The 17,595-nt window shown below is 43.4% G+C and overlaps 2 protein-coding genes across 2 annotated transcripts; both read left to right on the top strand.

Annotated features, from left to right (window-relative positions):
* On the top strand, positions 1-13,859 carry LOC106744803 (cadherin-86C-like). Its single transcript, XM_014619840.1, has 17 exons — positions 1-217; positions 672-904; positions 1,105-1,200; positions 1,275-1,391; positions 1,475-1,615; positions 2,045-2,168; positions 4,047-4,239; positions 5,006-5,249; positions 5,394-5,552; positions 5,750-6,076; positions 6,540-6,915; positions 7,108-7,336; positions 7,733-7,979; positions 8,496-8,721; positions 8,976-9,324; positions 9,753-13,701; positions 13,782-13,859. The coding sequence occupies exons 1-17, from the start codon at positions 1-3 to the stop codon at positions 13,857-13,859; spliced, it is 7,305 nt and encodes a 2,434-aa protein (XP_014475326.1).
* LOC106744802 (eukaryotic translation initiation factor 5B-like) lies at positions 13,508-15,534 on the top strand. Its single transcript, XM_014619839.1, has 2 exons — positions 13,508-13,701; positions 13,782-15,534. Exon 2 carries the CDS (start codon positions 13,870-13,872, stop codon positions 15,532-15,534), a length of 1,665 nt encoding a protein of 554 aa, XP_014475325.1. The 5' UTR covers positions 13,508-13,701; positions 13,782-13,869.
* The last annotated feature ends 2,061 nt before the right edge of the window (positions 15,535-17,595 follow it).

The raw sequence follows: 17,595 nt of genomic DNA, 5'->3' as shown, positions 1-17,595 counted from the left end.
ATGCCCCACGTAAGAATATGGTTTAAAGCTTGGATTTACTGGGGGCTCGTTTGCGGTTGGGTCGAAGGTGCACGACCACGCTTCGACACGTCCACGGATATGGGGTTGGTGTTGATTCCAGCGGACGCCGAAGTCGATTCGGTGATCTTCCGGTTGCGTGCCACCGATCAGGATGCGGATTTCCCTCTCGTTTTCGAAGTGACTGGTAATGAAAAAGAAAAAGGGAATATAAATACCGATATAATATTTAATCGATATATGTTTATATATATGTGTATGTGTGTGTATAAATTATTAAATTACATATATAAGATGTCGAAAAAATATATAATATATGTAATACATAAATATAAATATAAAAAATATAAATATATATATTTTATATATATTTTATATTTTAATGTTATTTTAATATGTATTATATATATATAATAAAATAAAAAAATTTAGTCTAATAATATTAGATTCGATATTGATGCGATAGGAATGTCTGTTCTGTCACCTTTAACGGCAATGCCGCTCATCATTACGTACCATTGCCCAACTATTGCGCGATATTGCACATTTCGCCAGTGTCGGCACGTAACGAAAACGCCGCTGTCGTTAGAAAGTTGCAGGACAGGCATGCCGGACTTAAAGTGCGATTTCTGTGTTACGTTCAGCAACAATTACACCCGTGGTGAGGATCGACAACCTGCCGTGCACACTGTACAACAAGGTCTGCCAGGCCAATGTAATTTTAACGAAGCGCCTTACGCCCGGACGCCTCCACGATTTCGCCGTCAGAGTTCGGGATACCAAGGGGGATTCGAATTCGATGCAGGCCACCATTTCCGCCACGAACGCGACGACCTCGCGTGATAAAATATTCCCGCACATTCCCTCGCTGATAATGGTGCCCGAGGTAATAATTGATGGTACCACTAACGACGTTAATTAGCGCACGCTGTAATTGCTAAGGTATAAAGTGTAACGCAGCACAAACCGCATGCACTTTGCCTTCCCCTATTATTGCCAATTGACCGAATTGACATAAGTCAGGGAATACGTTATTCCATTATCGTGCGGGATATCCCAAGTAAACACAATAAAACGTTTTGAAAGGACACTAAGCCGGGTAAGGAACTGGATTACCTTCTCGTACGAGCCAATTCCTGGAGCGGCAAGCCGGTTTACATCGAACTGTGGGTACGTCCGACGGTCGTGATTAATATCTCTACGACCGTGATTAACATGACGTGTGAAGTGTAAGAATCTCGTTTCAGCAACCGAAGGAACTCTTCACCATTCGCCAACGGCAAACGCCGACGCAAACGCGCGGTGTAATTACGCTGATCGGCGAGCTTGATTTCGAGACGCAATCGATGTATACTCTCACCATTTACGCAACGGTACGCATTATTTCCACGGCGATAAGTACGAGACACATAAAGGGAATGCGCGTACACTCTCGATACAAATATTTCAACGGCAGGATCCTTACACGGAGCCCGGGAAGGACACGAGAAATATCGCAGGGTTGAATATCGTCGTAGTGGTTCAAGATGTGCAAGACGTGCCGCCAATTTTTACCTTAGCTCCTCCTTTAACCAGACTTAATAATTCTGTGCAAACCGTAAGTTAAATACACCTGTAATTAATTATGCTTTCACACGGAAGAAAGAGTTCAGTTCTTGCAACAGAATAGGGACCAGATGAAAACTCGGTGACAAGAAGTAATATCTGTTTTACCGCGACGTGTGAACATTCAGCTGTGCTAAAACTTGGCTGGGACAACTGAAAGCAATTGATCGAGTAAAATCCTCCAACAGGAATTTTTCTATTCCTATGGCTGAATTTTTTTATGATACCGAAGCAACGGAAAATTCAGGTTACATCAGCGGAATTGTTTTTTCTGTGCAATCAAAAATTGTGCAAATAATTCAAGACTATGAAAATATTGTCCCCTTCTCCGCCAAGATAAAGAATCTTTTTTCACAGTTCTTGCCAAGAGTTGTTTAACTAGTTCACAATAATTTTGCTATGCCGTTCGTGCCACTTTCAGGGCGATATAATATTACGAGTTCACGCGGAAGATGGAGATAAGGGAGTACCGCGTGAAATCACGTACGGTCTGGTGTCCGAGGGCAACCCTTTTATACCGTTTTTCAACATCTCGGAAACCACAGGTAAGGGAAAATTTTTTGTCTACATTAGTGCGGACCTACAATAGGTTTAATAAGCCTTTAGCCTTCTGCTTTAAGCAATCATATGTAACAATTTAGTACTTAGAGCAAAAAGCTAAAATACACTACACCTATTGTAGACCCAGGCTTATTTCGCAAGTGTTGTTTCGCTGAAGATTAAGGAGAATCGAAAGGATGTGCGTAATTACGTAATCGACCCACGACATTTCGCTTGTCTTTAATTAGTCGCGCGATATCTACATATGTCTACGCGCTGCACGTGTCAGACGTATCCAGATAACTGTGAAAGGACTCGTCTTATTCTGCAGGTGCAAAACCCTCGTGTACATGTAATTAATTTACTCGACCAGTTGAGTCATCGGTAATTCTCTAATCTATTTCACGTCACGCCCCGTTTCCACCTGACGGCTTCGATGTGCGGGAAAAAGTAACAACGACGTTGATTCATACACCCCTTTGGCACACAAAGCTGACCTCATTCTGTGAAAAGCACCGGACAATGATAAAGCAAGGAAATTTGTTCCTTGCTGTCCCGACGATTTCGATCTTCCATTTCTTGATAATCGGGCGATTCGTTCCACCGCGTACAGTCCGCGGAAGAAAACTAACGCGGGCGCGTGATTGCACCTATAATTCCTACGCGTTCTTATCTTTCTTTTTTTAATTTCATCTTTTTTCTTCAAAGAATGTTGCGCCTCGAGAGCCGTGAGTAGCAACGAAAATCGCCAAAATTCGAACTAGTGATTAATAAATCAAACTCGAGAGGCACTCCAAATGGACTCTCGTGACGCGACCTGAGAAAACTTCAAGTAGTTGGTCCATAGAATGCTGGATTTTCCGAGTGAATATGTAGTTAAAATTTAAAAAAATTCCTACGAAAATAATTGGACGTACCACGAACTATTTTAAACAACAGGGGTCGCTTTCACCGGTGAATGAAAAGGAACTCGAATTAAACAGGACTTCTTGATCAGACACAGGGAATTTGATCCACGAAACAGATTTTGTCAAACCTACACAATTCTTCGCCGATTAAATAACGCGTTCGCACGCACGTGCGCACGCACGGAATAAACGTCGAAATGCTTATCGCATTCGGAATATCGGATTTTTCGCGAAAGCCGCCGGACTCGAGGCGGACAAGACGACGAGAACTTGCCGAGAAGTAAACAGAAGAAGCTAGAAGTGGTCGGAATAAGTCTGGACAATCTACTACGGCCAAGTATCGATCGCTCTCAAGGGTCAGTCTCTGCTTTTCAACCTGCGATGCTTATCATTTCGTGGCAAGGAGCATGCGATACGGTACGAGGTCCTTGCGTGTACTGGTACCACCTACATCCAGCGACGTGTATGTAGACGTACGCCACGAACGATTTCTTGCGTCGATTCCGCCGGTATATTATGTAAAATTATTGCCGGTCAGCGTGCGTGTACGTGCGGGCAGGACGAGAGAGAAGTAACGAGAATTCGCCCATTATCCGCGATGTTTTATTCATGGAAAAAATAGTTCGTATAACGCCGCTACACAGTCGTTCTTCCCGCGAAACAACGAATCATCCCACACGCGAGATGGGAAATGGAAAGCATCTCCCGATTACCGCATGCCTGCATATATCGGCGTGCGAGCGTGACTAATTAGCGCTTCGGGAAGCACCGGCTTTTGAAAAAAGAAATACATATCATAATAATTTCGACGGCACGATTCCCGATAAATCCTGACAGCCGGGCGCTCTCTCGACGGACATATCCTCTAACGATTTATGTTATTTGCTTATTATCGGCGCACGAAGAGTGGTTAGCCGTGCGAGAGAGATTAAGCGGTCGTTACCGTAAACGTAATAAATCGTTTGCGATGTTCAGGTGAGATCGTTCTCGCCAGACCTTTGGAGGAACTCACGCAAATCACTCACGTCGGCGCGCCGGTCGTGCTCAGCGTGGTCGCCGAAGAAATACGAAGGTCGAGGGACGAGCCGCCGGCCCAGGCGACAGTCGTCGAAGTCGGTTTCCTTCTCGGTGAACCGGGCAACAGTCCGCCATATTTTGAGAACGATAAGTTGGTACCTAATGATTTTAATCTAATGAACACGTAAGAGACTGAGGGCAACGTCCTCATGTAGACACTTGACCTCGTTTCTGTCAATTAACGACTTACGGTACTTTTACTGTTTTCCTCCGCCCTCTTATGCTTCGCGAACCCTTCACCGTTGCGTTTTTTTAATCGTCACGAGTTCGAGCGAAAATCCACAGAGAATTCACGTTGTTCGTATTGCTCACGGCACAGATAAATAATATTTTACTCATTGAGTATACACAGAGGAAAGAGTTTCTTTAAATTTAATAAATGTGTTTGTTCCACTTGGTTTTATTTAATATAAACGATATAATTGAATACCAAATACTCTCTTGTTGGAATGAAAATATTATTTCATTATAGTAAACTATTGTTTAATAGAACAAATAGTATTATTTTGAGGAAATAATATTTGCTTTTTAATAACAAAATCTCACCTCATTGTATATTAAATATTGTTTTACTGAAACAAAGTTCTTTAATATTTTTCTAACACAGTGTTATTTCTTTTAAATAATTTATTGTTTATAAAAACCATTGAAATGTTTAAATGAAAGTATAAAAGATACGTGTTATTTGACGTAAAGATTTATTGTTTGTGAAACCATCTTATTTGTTGAGTCAAACATTCGTTTATTTGTTCCATTTCAAAAGACAAATCTGTTTCAATTAAAACAATTTTGTTAAGTTCAAAGAAATCTTTTTCCCTGTGTAGTTGTCATATTTACTTGACACATACTATTTATAGATACATTACATCGATACCAGAGAATTTGGAGCCAGGTTCCGCGATAACGTTTCCGGAGCAATACACGACCAGAGTCCGCGATGAAGATATCGGAAAGGCTGGCGTGTTTGCATTAAAGTTGCGAAATAATAATGGCACTTTTGAAATTAACCCAACTGTCGCTGAAAGAACGGCGGACTTTATCATTTCGGTGCGAGACAACACACTCATCGATTATGAAACGTATAAAAGTTTATCCTTTAAGGTACGCATTCCTAATGTAAGATTATTTAACAAAATCACTCGATTATATCATTACTGTTATTTTACGATATATCTACGTTTTTATTTAACATATCTAATTCGTAACATTTGATATATTTTTTACGTATCGCAATATGTGTCATAGATTATTGCTCAAGAGGTCGGTCCAGCGACGAATCTATCGGCGTCAGCAGCGGTCTTAATATTTATAGAAGATGTCAACGATAATTCGCCGGTGTTCGACGAGGAATCTTATGAAGTTACATTATCGGAAAACGTCACCGCTGGAGCACGAGTTATTCAAGTAATTTTTAATACGTGGTTAATACAATTTTCATAATTCGTAATTTAATTCAATTAATTTTCATAATTCAGTATTTTAATCAATTTTCTAACATAAATGAAAAAGTGCGCTTCCTAAGATCAACTTTCGTCGTGACGAATTTATCCAAGAATGTAGTCCCGTCTGAAACAAAATTCTTTTTGTGATTTTGTCGACAGGTGCGCGCAACCGATAAAGACACCGGGCTCTTCGGCAGTATTAAATATACGGGCATAACGGGGCGAGGAAGCGACGCTTTCACTATGGATCCTGATACCGGTTTAATCACAGTTGCGATGGGGTCGTCTTTGGACCGTGAAATGGCAGCGCAACTCCAACTGACCGTAAATGCATGCGACGAGAACGGCAAAGGTAACACGGGCACGGTATCTTTAATAGTGAACTTGCTCGACGTGAATGACAATGCGCCGGTTTTCGAGATGGACGTCTACGAGTTCACGTTAAATTCCGATCTGACGAATTTCACAACGCCAGCATTCATAAAGGTACGCTTATCAATATTAAATTCATGCTACGAGCAAATATATACACGGAGAGAAATAATTTGCTGGCACAGCAAATTTTATGCGGTCGCAATAAAATCTGTCAGTTACTATACGGACAATAAAACGATTTGTTAAGAATATTAATTGCCATTCGTTGGATTATTTCGCTTAATCTATAAATTATTTTGCAGAACAAATTAATAAATGTAGGAAGATATCATTTTGTTCTAACAGCAAATTAATGTGTCCTAACAAACAAATTTATTCAACAGAATATTTTTTATCCCGACAACAAATTGTTCTAATTATAAATAATTTGCTAATTTAATTATGCCAATTAAATGTCATCGTTGTCGTAATGAATATGCATATAGCAAATGACGGTTTCGCTACAACAGCAAAATTATTTTTCTTCGTGTATATATGAAAACTTATTCTAAGCTATTTTATTTTGCGTATGCAGGCCACAGACGCCGATGCCGAGCCACCGAACAACGAAATTCGTTACGAACTAATTCACGGAAATTATGAAAATAAATTTTACCTGAACGAAATTACCGGAGAGTTGATGTTACGTTCGCCTATTACGAAATTCAGGCGGAAGAAACAAAGCGTCTATGACAATTTCTCGAAAAAGTCACACAAAGGACTCCTTCAACCGGAACAAACAATACGAGAAATCGTAACGAGAACGACAATGTTCCCGAACACAACAAACATAACGGACAACGTTTCAAACAGAACCGAATTAAAACGCCAATTCGGCGAGATAAAAAAGCGTCGGAGGAAACGGGAGAGCGATATTTTATACACTTTAACTGCCAGAGCGTATGACCTCGGTGAATATTTAATTTATAAACGTATCTACGAGGCAATTAAAATGAAACTGTAAAGCTAAATAAAAAATGTAAACTTTCATTTAAATCACGAATTCCTCGTTTGAATTAAAAACGGAAAATTTCACAGATTACGACAGAATGTTGAGACTCGGAAATGTCAATTATCATCTCTTAATTAACGCGCCGTTCCAGGTGTGCCACATCTCGCGAGCGAGACACGGATCTCGATCATTCGAGGAAGCGCCATGGAGGCTCGTATAATGATGTTCGTGGTGCCAGGAGAACACCCAAATTTAACGAGAACCGCCGAGACATTGGCCACTATAACAGGCGGGCGAGTGACCGTATTGGATACACGTCCTTACGTGCCGGACAATCGACCCGGCGTCACCGGCAGTAGCGTACCGGTGGAAGGGAAAAGGTTAAACGCGACTTATCGATGTTTTTCAGCACGCTGCATGCTTCATCCTAGAAAAACAGAATATATATTAAGACACGTGAGAACCTCGAAAATTCTTAAATTATTCGCTCAAATCGTTGACATCCCAATAAATCCCAACCAGTTGTAACGTTATATCAATGTTATAATTACTCATTTAACAATGCAATATAACACACATTGTATATAACAGTTACATTGTTGATTGCGAAATTATAACATTGTTATAATATTACTGTTAGTTGGCATTTATTGGGATCTTGAGGAGTTCGGTTAAAAATGAAGGAGGACTAGGCTAGGAAGGAAGACGTCGACTAGGCTTTCGAGAACTAGAAATTGATCACATTATATCTTCGACATTTTTACTTCGCAATCCAGAACAATTGTAGTGGCTCGCGTCGAACAGACCGAGCCCGGCGCACCTTTGGTGGACGTGGAGAAAATTCGCAATACCTTAGCTGCGAATGGGGTTGGCATCATCAGCGGCGCGGGCACCGCCAACGTATCAATGACGTACGGTTACGGGACTACTACGAAACTTCCGATCGATGGAATAATTCCCATTGGGGGAGACAGCACGGGGACCTACGTAAACAAAACGATCAGCAGCGTTCACGAGGAAGTAGTGAGTAAACGTTAATTGTTCGTACTCGTTGACTTCGTCGTCGTACAAGTCGGTGGATGATTGGCCATTGTTAAATTCGGCACTATCGATTCTCATCCCTTAATCGATAGCATTCCAACAGATTTGTCTTTTAATATTCTGTTTTACTTGTCTTGAATTCTTTATTTGCCGCGAAGAAAAAAATTTATTTGTATTTAATACGATTTCTTTAATCGAAACCAATTTATCTTTTGGAACAAAGCAAACAAATGGATGTTTGATTCAATAAACGTGATTGTTTAGTTTCGTTATTATTATTTAGTTTAGTTACTAAATTATGTTGTTCATATTAAACAAACTCAAGTTAAATAAATACGTATACTAAATCCGAAGAAATCTTTCTTTCTGTACGTTACATCGCATTTTGTTAAAAATTCTTTTACGATAATATTACGAGTATTACGAATCATACTTTTCTTTTGTTCCAATCAGCAATCTCATATTTGAGAGAAATGAGAGATCAGGATTCTTTTTCAGACTGTGTATAAAGCGGAGAATAAGCTGCTTTTCTGGCTGTTAATTATTCTGGGTCTTCTGATGCTGCTGGCAATCGCAGCGCTTATTATCTGTTGTATATGTCCGGGCTGCCCATTTTACATGGCACCCAGGAAACGCAGAGTGTATTCGTCGGAAACGCTTATTGCTCGGTCCAACGGTCGACCGAAACGACATATTCATCGAAAGCCACTGACCATGATCGAGAGTAATTGCTTTTTATTCATTACTTCACTTCCGAAAAGAGACACGCATTCTTTTCAAGACAAACCCTTATAAATAGCGTTTTAACTGCATTCAATTGTACAATTACAGTACTCTGCAATTTTGTGTGTGCGTGCAGAGCTATTTCTATATAATAATCATAATATAATTAATAATTCTAATAACATATAATAATTAAATCTGCCATTATATATAAGAGTATTTTAATTTATTTATAAAAACGGTAAAAATGCGCAGTTACGTCGAACGGAAAGAAACAAGCTTGGAGTGCGGATCCGACTCGACGAAATTGGCAGTTCAATCGTCGAAATACAAAGAACGGCGGCTTGGCGTCGCTTCCTGGTGATGTTGTGTACATTTCGGAGCGCCCTCCGATCGATCAAGCGAATGTGGAATCACTGAGACTACGCGACGGCCCGGCCTATGATCCTTCGAGGAGGAGGAGGATTGAGGACCAGGAGAGAATGTACGTGGAGGATGTCGAGGAAAGGAAAGTTAGAGACTACGATGCCACCGACGCGGATTCCTTGCAACGGCACGAGATCGAACGAGGTTCGGATATTCTGCGTCAAGCTTACAGACAAAGGTGGTTAGAATATGCTACAGTAAAACATCCTCTCCGGAGATCGCGCTATAATTGATAATATTTCAAAAAATGATAAAAGTTTCTCTCGAAGATTATAAGCTCTGGACGATTCCAGGAGAATTTCAGGATAATTCATTCCTTAAATTAGGAATAAAAAATTGCAGAATAAACATTGTTATACATTTTTTACGTTAGTTTCCACTTTGAAAACTGGTGTCATTTTTAAGATTACAATTCTCACGAAAATATTTGATTCTTTTCATTACAAAATAAAAAATCTCGGTTCTCATTAAAACCTTAGTTAGTTTTCAGCCTTGAAAAAATAAAAACGTAGAAATTTGTGGAACATATTGTTGCAATATAATTTAAGTCAATTAGAATAAAGAGATTTTTTTCATGACACTCGCACTGTTTCGATTATATTACAGATACATCGATCCCGAGTCGAACAATGAGCCAGCGGTAAGAGAGCAACATTTCTATCGTGAGGGTAACGCGGAGGTGCTTCAATTGGTAACACGGGGACAAGTGGAGGACGACATAATGAGCCAACATCCTCATTACCCGACGACTCTGATCGTGGACGGCAAGGATGTGCTTCTGCAACGGTTTATGCAGGACCAGAAAGCGAGGCACGAGGTGTCGATGCAGGAGCCCGAGGTGGTGCGCACCGTCGAGTCCCATCAACGCCCGAAGAACTTGTATCAGCATCAACAAGAGGTCCTCTTACTGCCGGAAGAACTGGAGATCCGATCGCATCGACACGAGGAAGAAATGCAGAAGATGGCGATGGAGGACGCGTACGAGGCGCAGAAGATGGACGTGGAGTCGCACATCCGCGATGTGCGTCGTCAGGAGATTCCGATGGCCGTGCCCGGAATGTCCACAGACAGGCCGTCCATTCCGAAGGAGCAAGCTCCGACGGTGCAGTCGTACGCGTTCCACGACTTGGAGCTGGCGAGGCAGAACGCCTTGTTGACGCGATTGCTTCTGGAAAGAGAGGCCAAGCATGCCGGCGGCGCGATAATGGTAGACGCCGCGAGTTACCTGGAGACTCAAAGTTTGCCCGGACAGGTGGCCATCGCGACTCAGACCGACAGAGCCGCTGCGACGCAAACGGAGCGGCAAGCCAGAAGCAGAAGCGACAACGACGAGTCCGACGAGGAGAGTCGCAATCGCAAGAAGATCAAGACGAAGAAACGCTACGGCGACAGCGAGTCGAAGAGAACGCGAACGCTGTGGATGAAGTCGCCCATCGAGGAAGAGGAGAACGAGTGTTTCGACAAGCGACTGAATATTTTGAGGAAGAAAGTGAAGGAGGTGAAGGAAGCTCGGAAGGTGTCTTTGGAACCTGAGGTACTGCGTGAAATTTCGGATTCCCTCGACGAGAACGGGGCTTCCTATTCGAAGAAGGAAGGAAAATCGCCGAGAGCTCGTAGAAAAGCCGCCGAAGAGAGCAGTAGCGTTGGATACGAGGCGCTGGGCGAGGGGAAGAACGGCTCGACTTCGTCGACGGAGGTCAGTAAGCAGCGATATGAGACTATTTCCGACGAGAAACCGACGGAGATCTCGTCGTCGCCGGAGGTGAGCATCGATCACGGTAAGTATATTCGCGAAACGACGGAGAGGAGATGCTCGAGGAAGGAGAGCAGGGTGAAGAAGCAGAAGAAGATAGAGTCCGTCATAAAACCTAGCTTCCGGGTCTTAGAGCGAGAGATCACGATGCTGACGAAGAAGCTGAGCAAACTCGCCGATAAGAAGACGCGGCAGGCCGCCGGGGAGGACAGCACTAGCCGAGAGAAGTCGAAGACGTCGAAGGACTCCAAGAGAGACTCGGACCGAGGCACGTCGAAGACGAAAACGGACGAGCACAAGCGTTCTGACGCCTCGCCGAGCACATCGAAGGAGGCATCCACGAAGACGCGGCAACAAATCAAGTATCAACAGATCATGAGTCCCGGCAGCTCCGAATACGAAGACGCGTGCGAGAAGAAGAAGTCGAAGAAGGGACTGCGCCAAGAAGTCGCGAGGCACAAGCAGACGAGCAGCCGCAGTCACACGAAAGTGAAGAAGCAGATGCAGACGCAGATCGAGCGGAAGAAGCAGAAGGATCGAGAAGCCGAGAAGCGCAAAGACGCGGTGAGCAAGGAAAGCAGCACGTCTGAGCCGAGAACTGAGAAAACCGCCGTTAAATTATCGTCGCACGCGCAAAAGCTGGCGGCCATCGGCCGTAGAGAGAACGTCCTGGAAGAACCCAGCACGAGCACGAGCTCCGATCGAGCGGACGGCAAGAAAGATTCCTTCGTCGCTCGGGACTCCGACAAGAAGAGCACCGAGTTCTCGGGCGCCCCGTCGATATCCCACGTGGATCAACGAGAATCAAGGCGGAAGGTGGACCGTGTGAGCGAGAGATTCACCGATGACTTCGTGACGAAACAGCAGACGGGAGATATCGACCGGGAAAGTGCGCTCCATTCGGCAATGGATACGAGCACGCACAAAGAAGACATCGTGGACGCAAAAGACGCTGAAATAATGCAACGGTTCTCCGACGATTTTACATTAGATACGTGGACAAAAGAGGAGGCGAACGTGGAGCATCAAGCGCCAGCCGATGTCGAAGGAAGGGATGAGACCGGATACGAACCTCACGATTTCGGCAAGGAGCACGTCACTCGGAAGGAAGTGGTTGAGGATGTCGCGGTTCCTCGAGACTTGGAATACGCACAATTCAAAGATGAATCGATGCCGGATGCCAAGGAGCAGCAAGCGGAATTATTTGAAGCTTTTCGTGTGAAAGAGATCCAAGATAGACGGGAGGAAACCGTACCTTCGGACTCTGCCGTTCAAGAAGCGTCGGAAGAGCATCGAGTGAGGAGGCCGGTGTTTCATTGTAGCAAATGCGCCGACAGAGCGAAATTAGTTGGTGTGACCGCGGGGCACGAAGAAACACATGAAACTTGGCATGAAATCGAGAAAGGAGTAGAAGAAGAGGAAGTTACGCCGGAGAAAGATGTACACGAATTAAAAGTACTGGGAGAGGCTGAAGAGAGCGTCAAAGAAGAAGTGGGTGCGGGAGAGAAACAGGCGGAAAGTCCGAGAATGTTAAGCGATTCAGTGAAACACACAGAGCAACTGAAAGAAGAAGAAAAAATCAAGAAAAATGGATTACAAAGCGGTACTGACGAAGATGCGGAAGAGAAACCTGCGGAGAGTCCGGAAATGTTAAGCGGCTCAGTGAAACACATAGAGGGATTAAAAGAGGAAGAGGAAAAGATCAAGAAAAATGGATTGCAAAGCGGTACCGGCGAAGATTCGAAGAAAGACGAAGATTTAAAAGACATTAAAGATGTTACGGATTCGTTACATGAAAACGGGAAAGATAAAACTGTAGAATCGCATGCGGACGAAAAAGACTCGAGAGAGAAGTCAAGACGCGAGTCGAAAGAGCACAGTGAAGAAGAGACGCCTTCAGCAGAGAGTCTAATAGATATTGTACAAAAAGTAACGGAGAAATTAGTGCCGAGAGAAATTGAAGATGCGTTATTACGTGAGATCAAAAGTGACGTGGAAGAAGAAGGTAAGATTACAGCGACGGATACCGGCGAACATCGAGATGTTGAGAAATCGGAAGAGGTGTCGAAGGAACATGCTACTTCGGAATCCGACTCGGAGAAGATAAAGGAGGATGAAAAATTAACGATAGAAATATTCGAGGGAGTATACGATATTAATCAGCCGTCCAAGAGCGACCCTGTGTATTCAATTGATATTCGCTCCGAGTCCTTAACCGAGGCAAGTGACAAAACATTAATGGATATTGATGAGAGCGTTCAGGGGATGCTGAAGGGAAGTTTAATTCAGACCGAGTCTGATCAAATAACGGATATTACGAGAGAAGACATCGACACGGATAAAGTGAAGCACGGTGCTATTACAGGGATAGAAGTGGAGAGTCATGGAGCGGAAGAAGAATCGCGCGTATTTCGTCAAGAGGCATCCAATTTTCGAGAAAGGAAATTAGACGAAACTGGCGAGACTGAGCTTCCCGCGTCACCGACGGAAGTTCCCACTTCCATGCAAGAAGTTGCGGACACGGAACAACCGCGAACTGAGTGTACAGAAGAAGTGAAAGAAGAATCATTTCGCGAAGAGCACAAAGAAGAGGAAGAGGAGGAAACGCTCGGGACAAAAGGGATATCCGGCGAAAGTAGGGAGGAAACGCCCGACAAAGATTCCACTGGTGACGAGTCGAAAGAACATCCGAGAGGTTCAGCTGTTGGTCAGCCAGACACAGTGGACGAACCTGCGACAGTCGCTGAGAGCGTAGACGCCGCAGGTCTACGAGACCAAGACCAGGAAGAGCAACGAGTAGACGTAAGCGATCCAATTTTTAGCAGCTTTATTGATACACTCGAGATGTCGGAGGAGAGCGATTCATCCAGTGATGTTTCCAGGAAAACAACCCTGTCCACGAGACGCCCTTACGATACCCCACGCCATCGGCAAAAATGGCAGCAGCGAGAAAGCCTTGAAATAGCGGTGATGCCGGGAATAAAAGTCGTTGGCGATGAGAGAGTCACAACGGCGGCGGAGACAGAAGCGGAGGAGGATACGGATAGTAATCTGTCGCTCGATGAAATCGAGAGTACGGAAGATTCAAGCGCACCGATCGAAGCACCGATCGACGAGAGAACGGGAGATGTAAGGATCGCCACCGGGAGATTTCTTCTGGCCGAAAAGATTTTCTCAGGCGAGGAGAAAATCTTGTCCGTATCCGGTGTGGAGAAGGTGAGCGTTGAAGGTGGACAAGGCAGAGATCTTGAGTCCAAATTCGAGGGAGTCGCAGAACCGGATCAAACAGGCGTAAAAGCAGACGTTAAGGAAGTATTGACAACGATGCGAGATGAGATTTCTTCGATTCTAGACGTTACGGAACTAAAAGACATTTCGAGAGAAGAAGTTCAGGATGAAAGTATCCCGGTGACAAAGAAGGACACGGAACGTAGAACAAGTGAGAGCGTAACAGCTGATAGGAAGATTGAGGAAGTTCCCGCCGCGAAGCCGGACGACAAAAGCGCAATTAGGTCGCCTTCAAAGCAAATCGGACAAGTGGATTCGAAAGAAGACAGGGCAAGTGTCGAAGACGCCAAAGTGGACAGAACAAAAGTTCGAGACGCCGAAATGGGCAAAAGGAGAAGCAAAGACGGCGCACCATCGATCTCGGAGAGGCACGCTGCGAAGAAGGAAACTCCCGGAAGTCCCGTTAAAAAGAAGACAAAACCCGAACGACCGAAGGCAGCTTCGCCCATGGCGAGGAAGCGCGACGAAGAGTCGGAGGGAAGAGCGATTCAGTCGCGTCGTCGATCTCGCCGGAATCTCGACGACGATCCGGAGAGACAGAAGAAGAGAGACGTCGGCTCGCAGAAACAATCACGGAAAGAAGAGGAGCCCGAGCGGAAGCAGGCGTTGCCGAGGACAAAGTTGAAGGTGGACACGAAGAGAGCGACGGTCCCGGCGAAAACCGGCGAGATCGACATGAGTAAGACCCGGTCCAAGTACATGGCTTGGTACGACAAGAAGCGCGAGGAGGCGGAGAAGCGGAAGCTGGAAAAGAAGACCGCGGAAGACGAAGAGCAGCTGCCACGTTGGGTGAGCAGAGGCCTCAGACGAGGCCAGCCGACGAAGCCGAAAGGCAAACTCGGCGCGGAGCAAGAGATGACCCCGGAGATGACGCCGCGCACGAGACGCAAGATCAAGCCTCTGGTGAACGTCGAGTCCGAGCAGTTGAAAGCCATCGTGCGTCAAGGCCGGCAGTTGAGAAGAGCGGAAGGCATTATCAAGGAAGACCCGCCGATCCAGATCTTCGCCAGGACACCGCCGGTCTCCATGTCGGACACGCAGCAGCACCGTCTGTTGCAACACTCTGAGTACAAATACGAGAAGATACCTGCGCCGTTTTACCTCCACCCACCTCCGGCGCCGCACCCATCGCCGCAGCTGTCGCCGGAGAGATCGTTCGAGCCGCAACCGTCCACTTCGCAGTGCAGGCAGGCCGAGGAAGAGCTCTGCACAGAGATCCTGCCGCTCCAGGCCGGTGGTCGTCTGCGACATCAGCAGCTCCTCGAGAAGAAAAGCGTCTTCGATATCGCGTACAGCGAAGCTGCGCCGTCGCAACTTCGATCCGACAGCGCGACTCCTCCGTCGTAACTCCTTCGAGAAATCGGTGCATCATAGATCGGTATTCATAGTCGAATCTTGTATCAAAGATTGTCTTAAGTTCATCTTCGGATGCTGTACGGCTCATTTGATTGGCTATGAAACATCTGAAAGTGAACTCTGATACAAGAAGATGGTCTTTGATATAAAATCTAACTGTGAATGCCGGTTAGTTTCTTCTGTGTAGTATATAGGTGAATTATTTATTTTGCAAATGTTATACAGAGTTATATATACTTCGACGCATCTTCGATCATGAAATAACAGTTTTATATATGTCGTATATATCTATATAATTATATATATCGTATATCTATACATACGATTAAAACAATATCGAGCCATACGTCTTGTACATATACTTCGTCTTCTTACTGACAATTTTTGCCCACACGGAAAAAAAGTGCTAGAACCAAGTAAACGTAATTACTTATTTTTCAGTCTCTTGAATGAAGTGATATTGTTATCAATTAAAAAATATTTTAATAACTTGTAATAAATATTTGAACGCAATAATATCTTAATTTGTAAATAAATTACTTTTTACATTTTGATTTTTCCGTCCAATAAATATTTTTTAAAAGGAAATCCTTATATTTTTATTATTACGAATTGCATACTTACCGGTATTATTTTAACACATGCAAATAAATGTCTACTTATACAAAGGAAATATTGTATATAGCCAATTATATTTCTACTTCTAGTAAATATTTTCCAAGTAATATTGGAGTAACCGTTTTACTAGGATCAAGTGAATATTACTTGGAGCACTTTTTTTCAGTGTAGTAGTTAATTTTTTAACTACTCCCGCTCGTAGCAGATTGGAAAGCGTTTAATTAACGATACTCGCCTAATTTGTTTCGTGAGAAGAACGGCCATCGTTATCTTTCCCATCGTCGACGTGTAGGATACATTAAATTCTTCTTCTTGTCGTCAAGTAAGAAATGTATAGAACTGTTTGTAGCATAGAGATACATGTTACTTTTACGTTACTGCCAGCGAAATATGATACAGACTTTTGGATACGCGCAACAAATTGGCGACCAATTTTATATTGTGGTTATTATTCCGATACAATGATGTTTACATATCAGCTCTTGTAAATATATACACTTATAAAAATGCATTTCTGTGTAAATAATACCTTCTCATTAATTGCATTTTTTACTGTCTTCCTGTCATTATAATTATATTCATAAGACAAGTTGAGACTCAAGTGAGTCAACATAGTTTACAATGAGAAATCATCCTGCACATACAACTATCATACACATACAACTATCATCACCTTGCATGTGTAAGTTCTTTCAGAATTACGTCGCTTGATCGGAATTCGTGTTGCATGTTTATGCGCGTGATACGCATAAATGCGACACAACATAAGAAATCGCTGACATTACAGTAATTATATGCATATAGGAGCTAGCTTCTGCCACTTCTGCTTCGCTATTACAAAAATATCCTCGGTGTCGACTTTACCAGCTCATTATCTTCTACCAACTCATTTATCAGCACTCGATGAACTATCGACGACGCGTATTTAATATCATTATCAGCTGAATAACAGCTCGCAAACATGATTTATTACCCGACTATAATATCACAAAATATCGTATTAAATATCAACATTATCATCAGACACCAGTACGGGCGCTCGAAATGATGAAAAGGAAACATTCTGTGCTGTTATAATCTCTCTGATGGGCCGGACAAAAGTAAGAGAATTATATTGAGAAGTAGAGGAACTGAGTGTAATGTCTTTTGTAAGCACAAAAATTTTATATTACACACTATTAATATTACAAGTATAATGCGTTGCATTTTTAGGAAGATGAAAGAAAAAGTTAACAAACCCGAAGGAGAGAGTGAATTCAGTCTGTCCGAGGAGCACGGTCTGAAATTTTCCAAAACTTCCTGTGAACGTGTTATGTAACACGTTAACAATTTTATTAACTAGATATTTCATTCGTACGATAAGAACATCGGATAAAAACGTGGGGAGAAACGGAAACTTTTCAAGCGACGATACTGTAAGCAATAATTCGTGGG

Source organism: Dinoponera quadriceps, unplaced genomic scaffold (genome assembly GCF_001313825.1).
Source record: "Dinoponera quadriceps isolate SergipeBrazil2010 unplaced genomic scaffold, ASM131382v1 scaffold1308, whole genome shotgun sequence".
In the NCBI taxonomy this organism is placed as follows: domain Eukaryota; kingdom Metazoa; phylum Arthropoda; class Insecta; order Hymenoptera; family Formicidae; genus Dinoponera; species Dinoponera quadriceps.
This window is presented reverse-complemented; position numbering and strand designations above follow the sequence as displayed.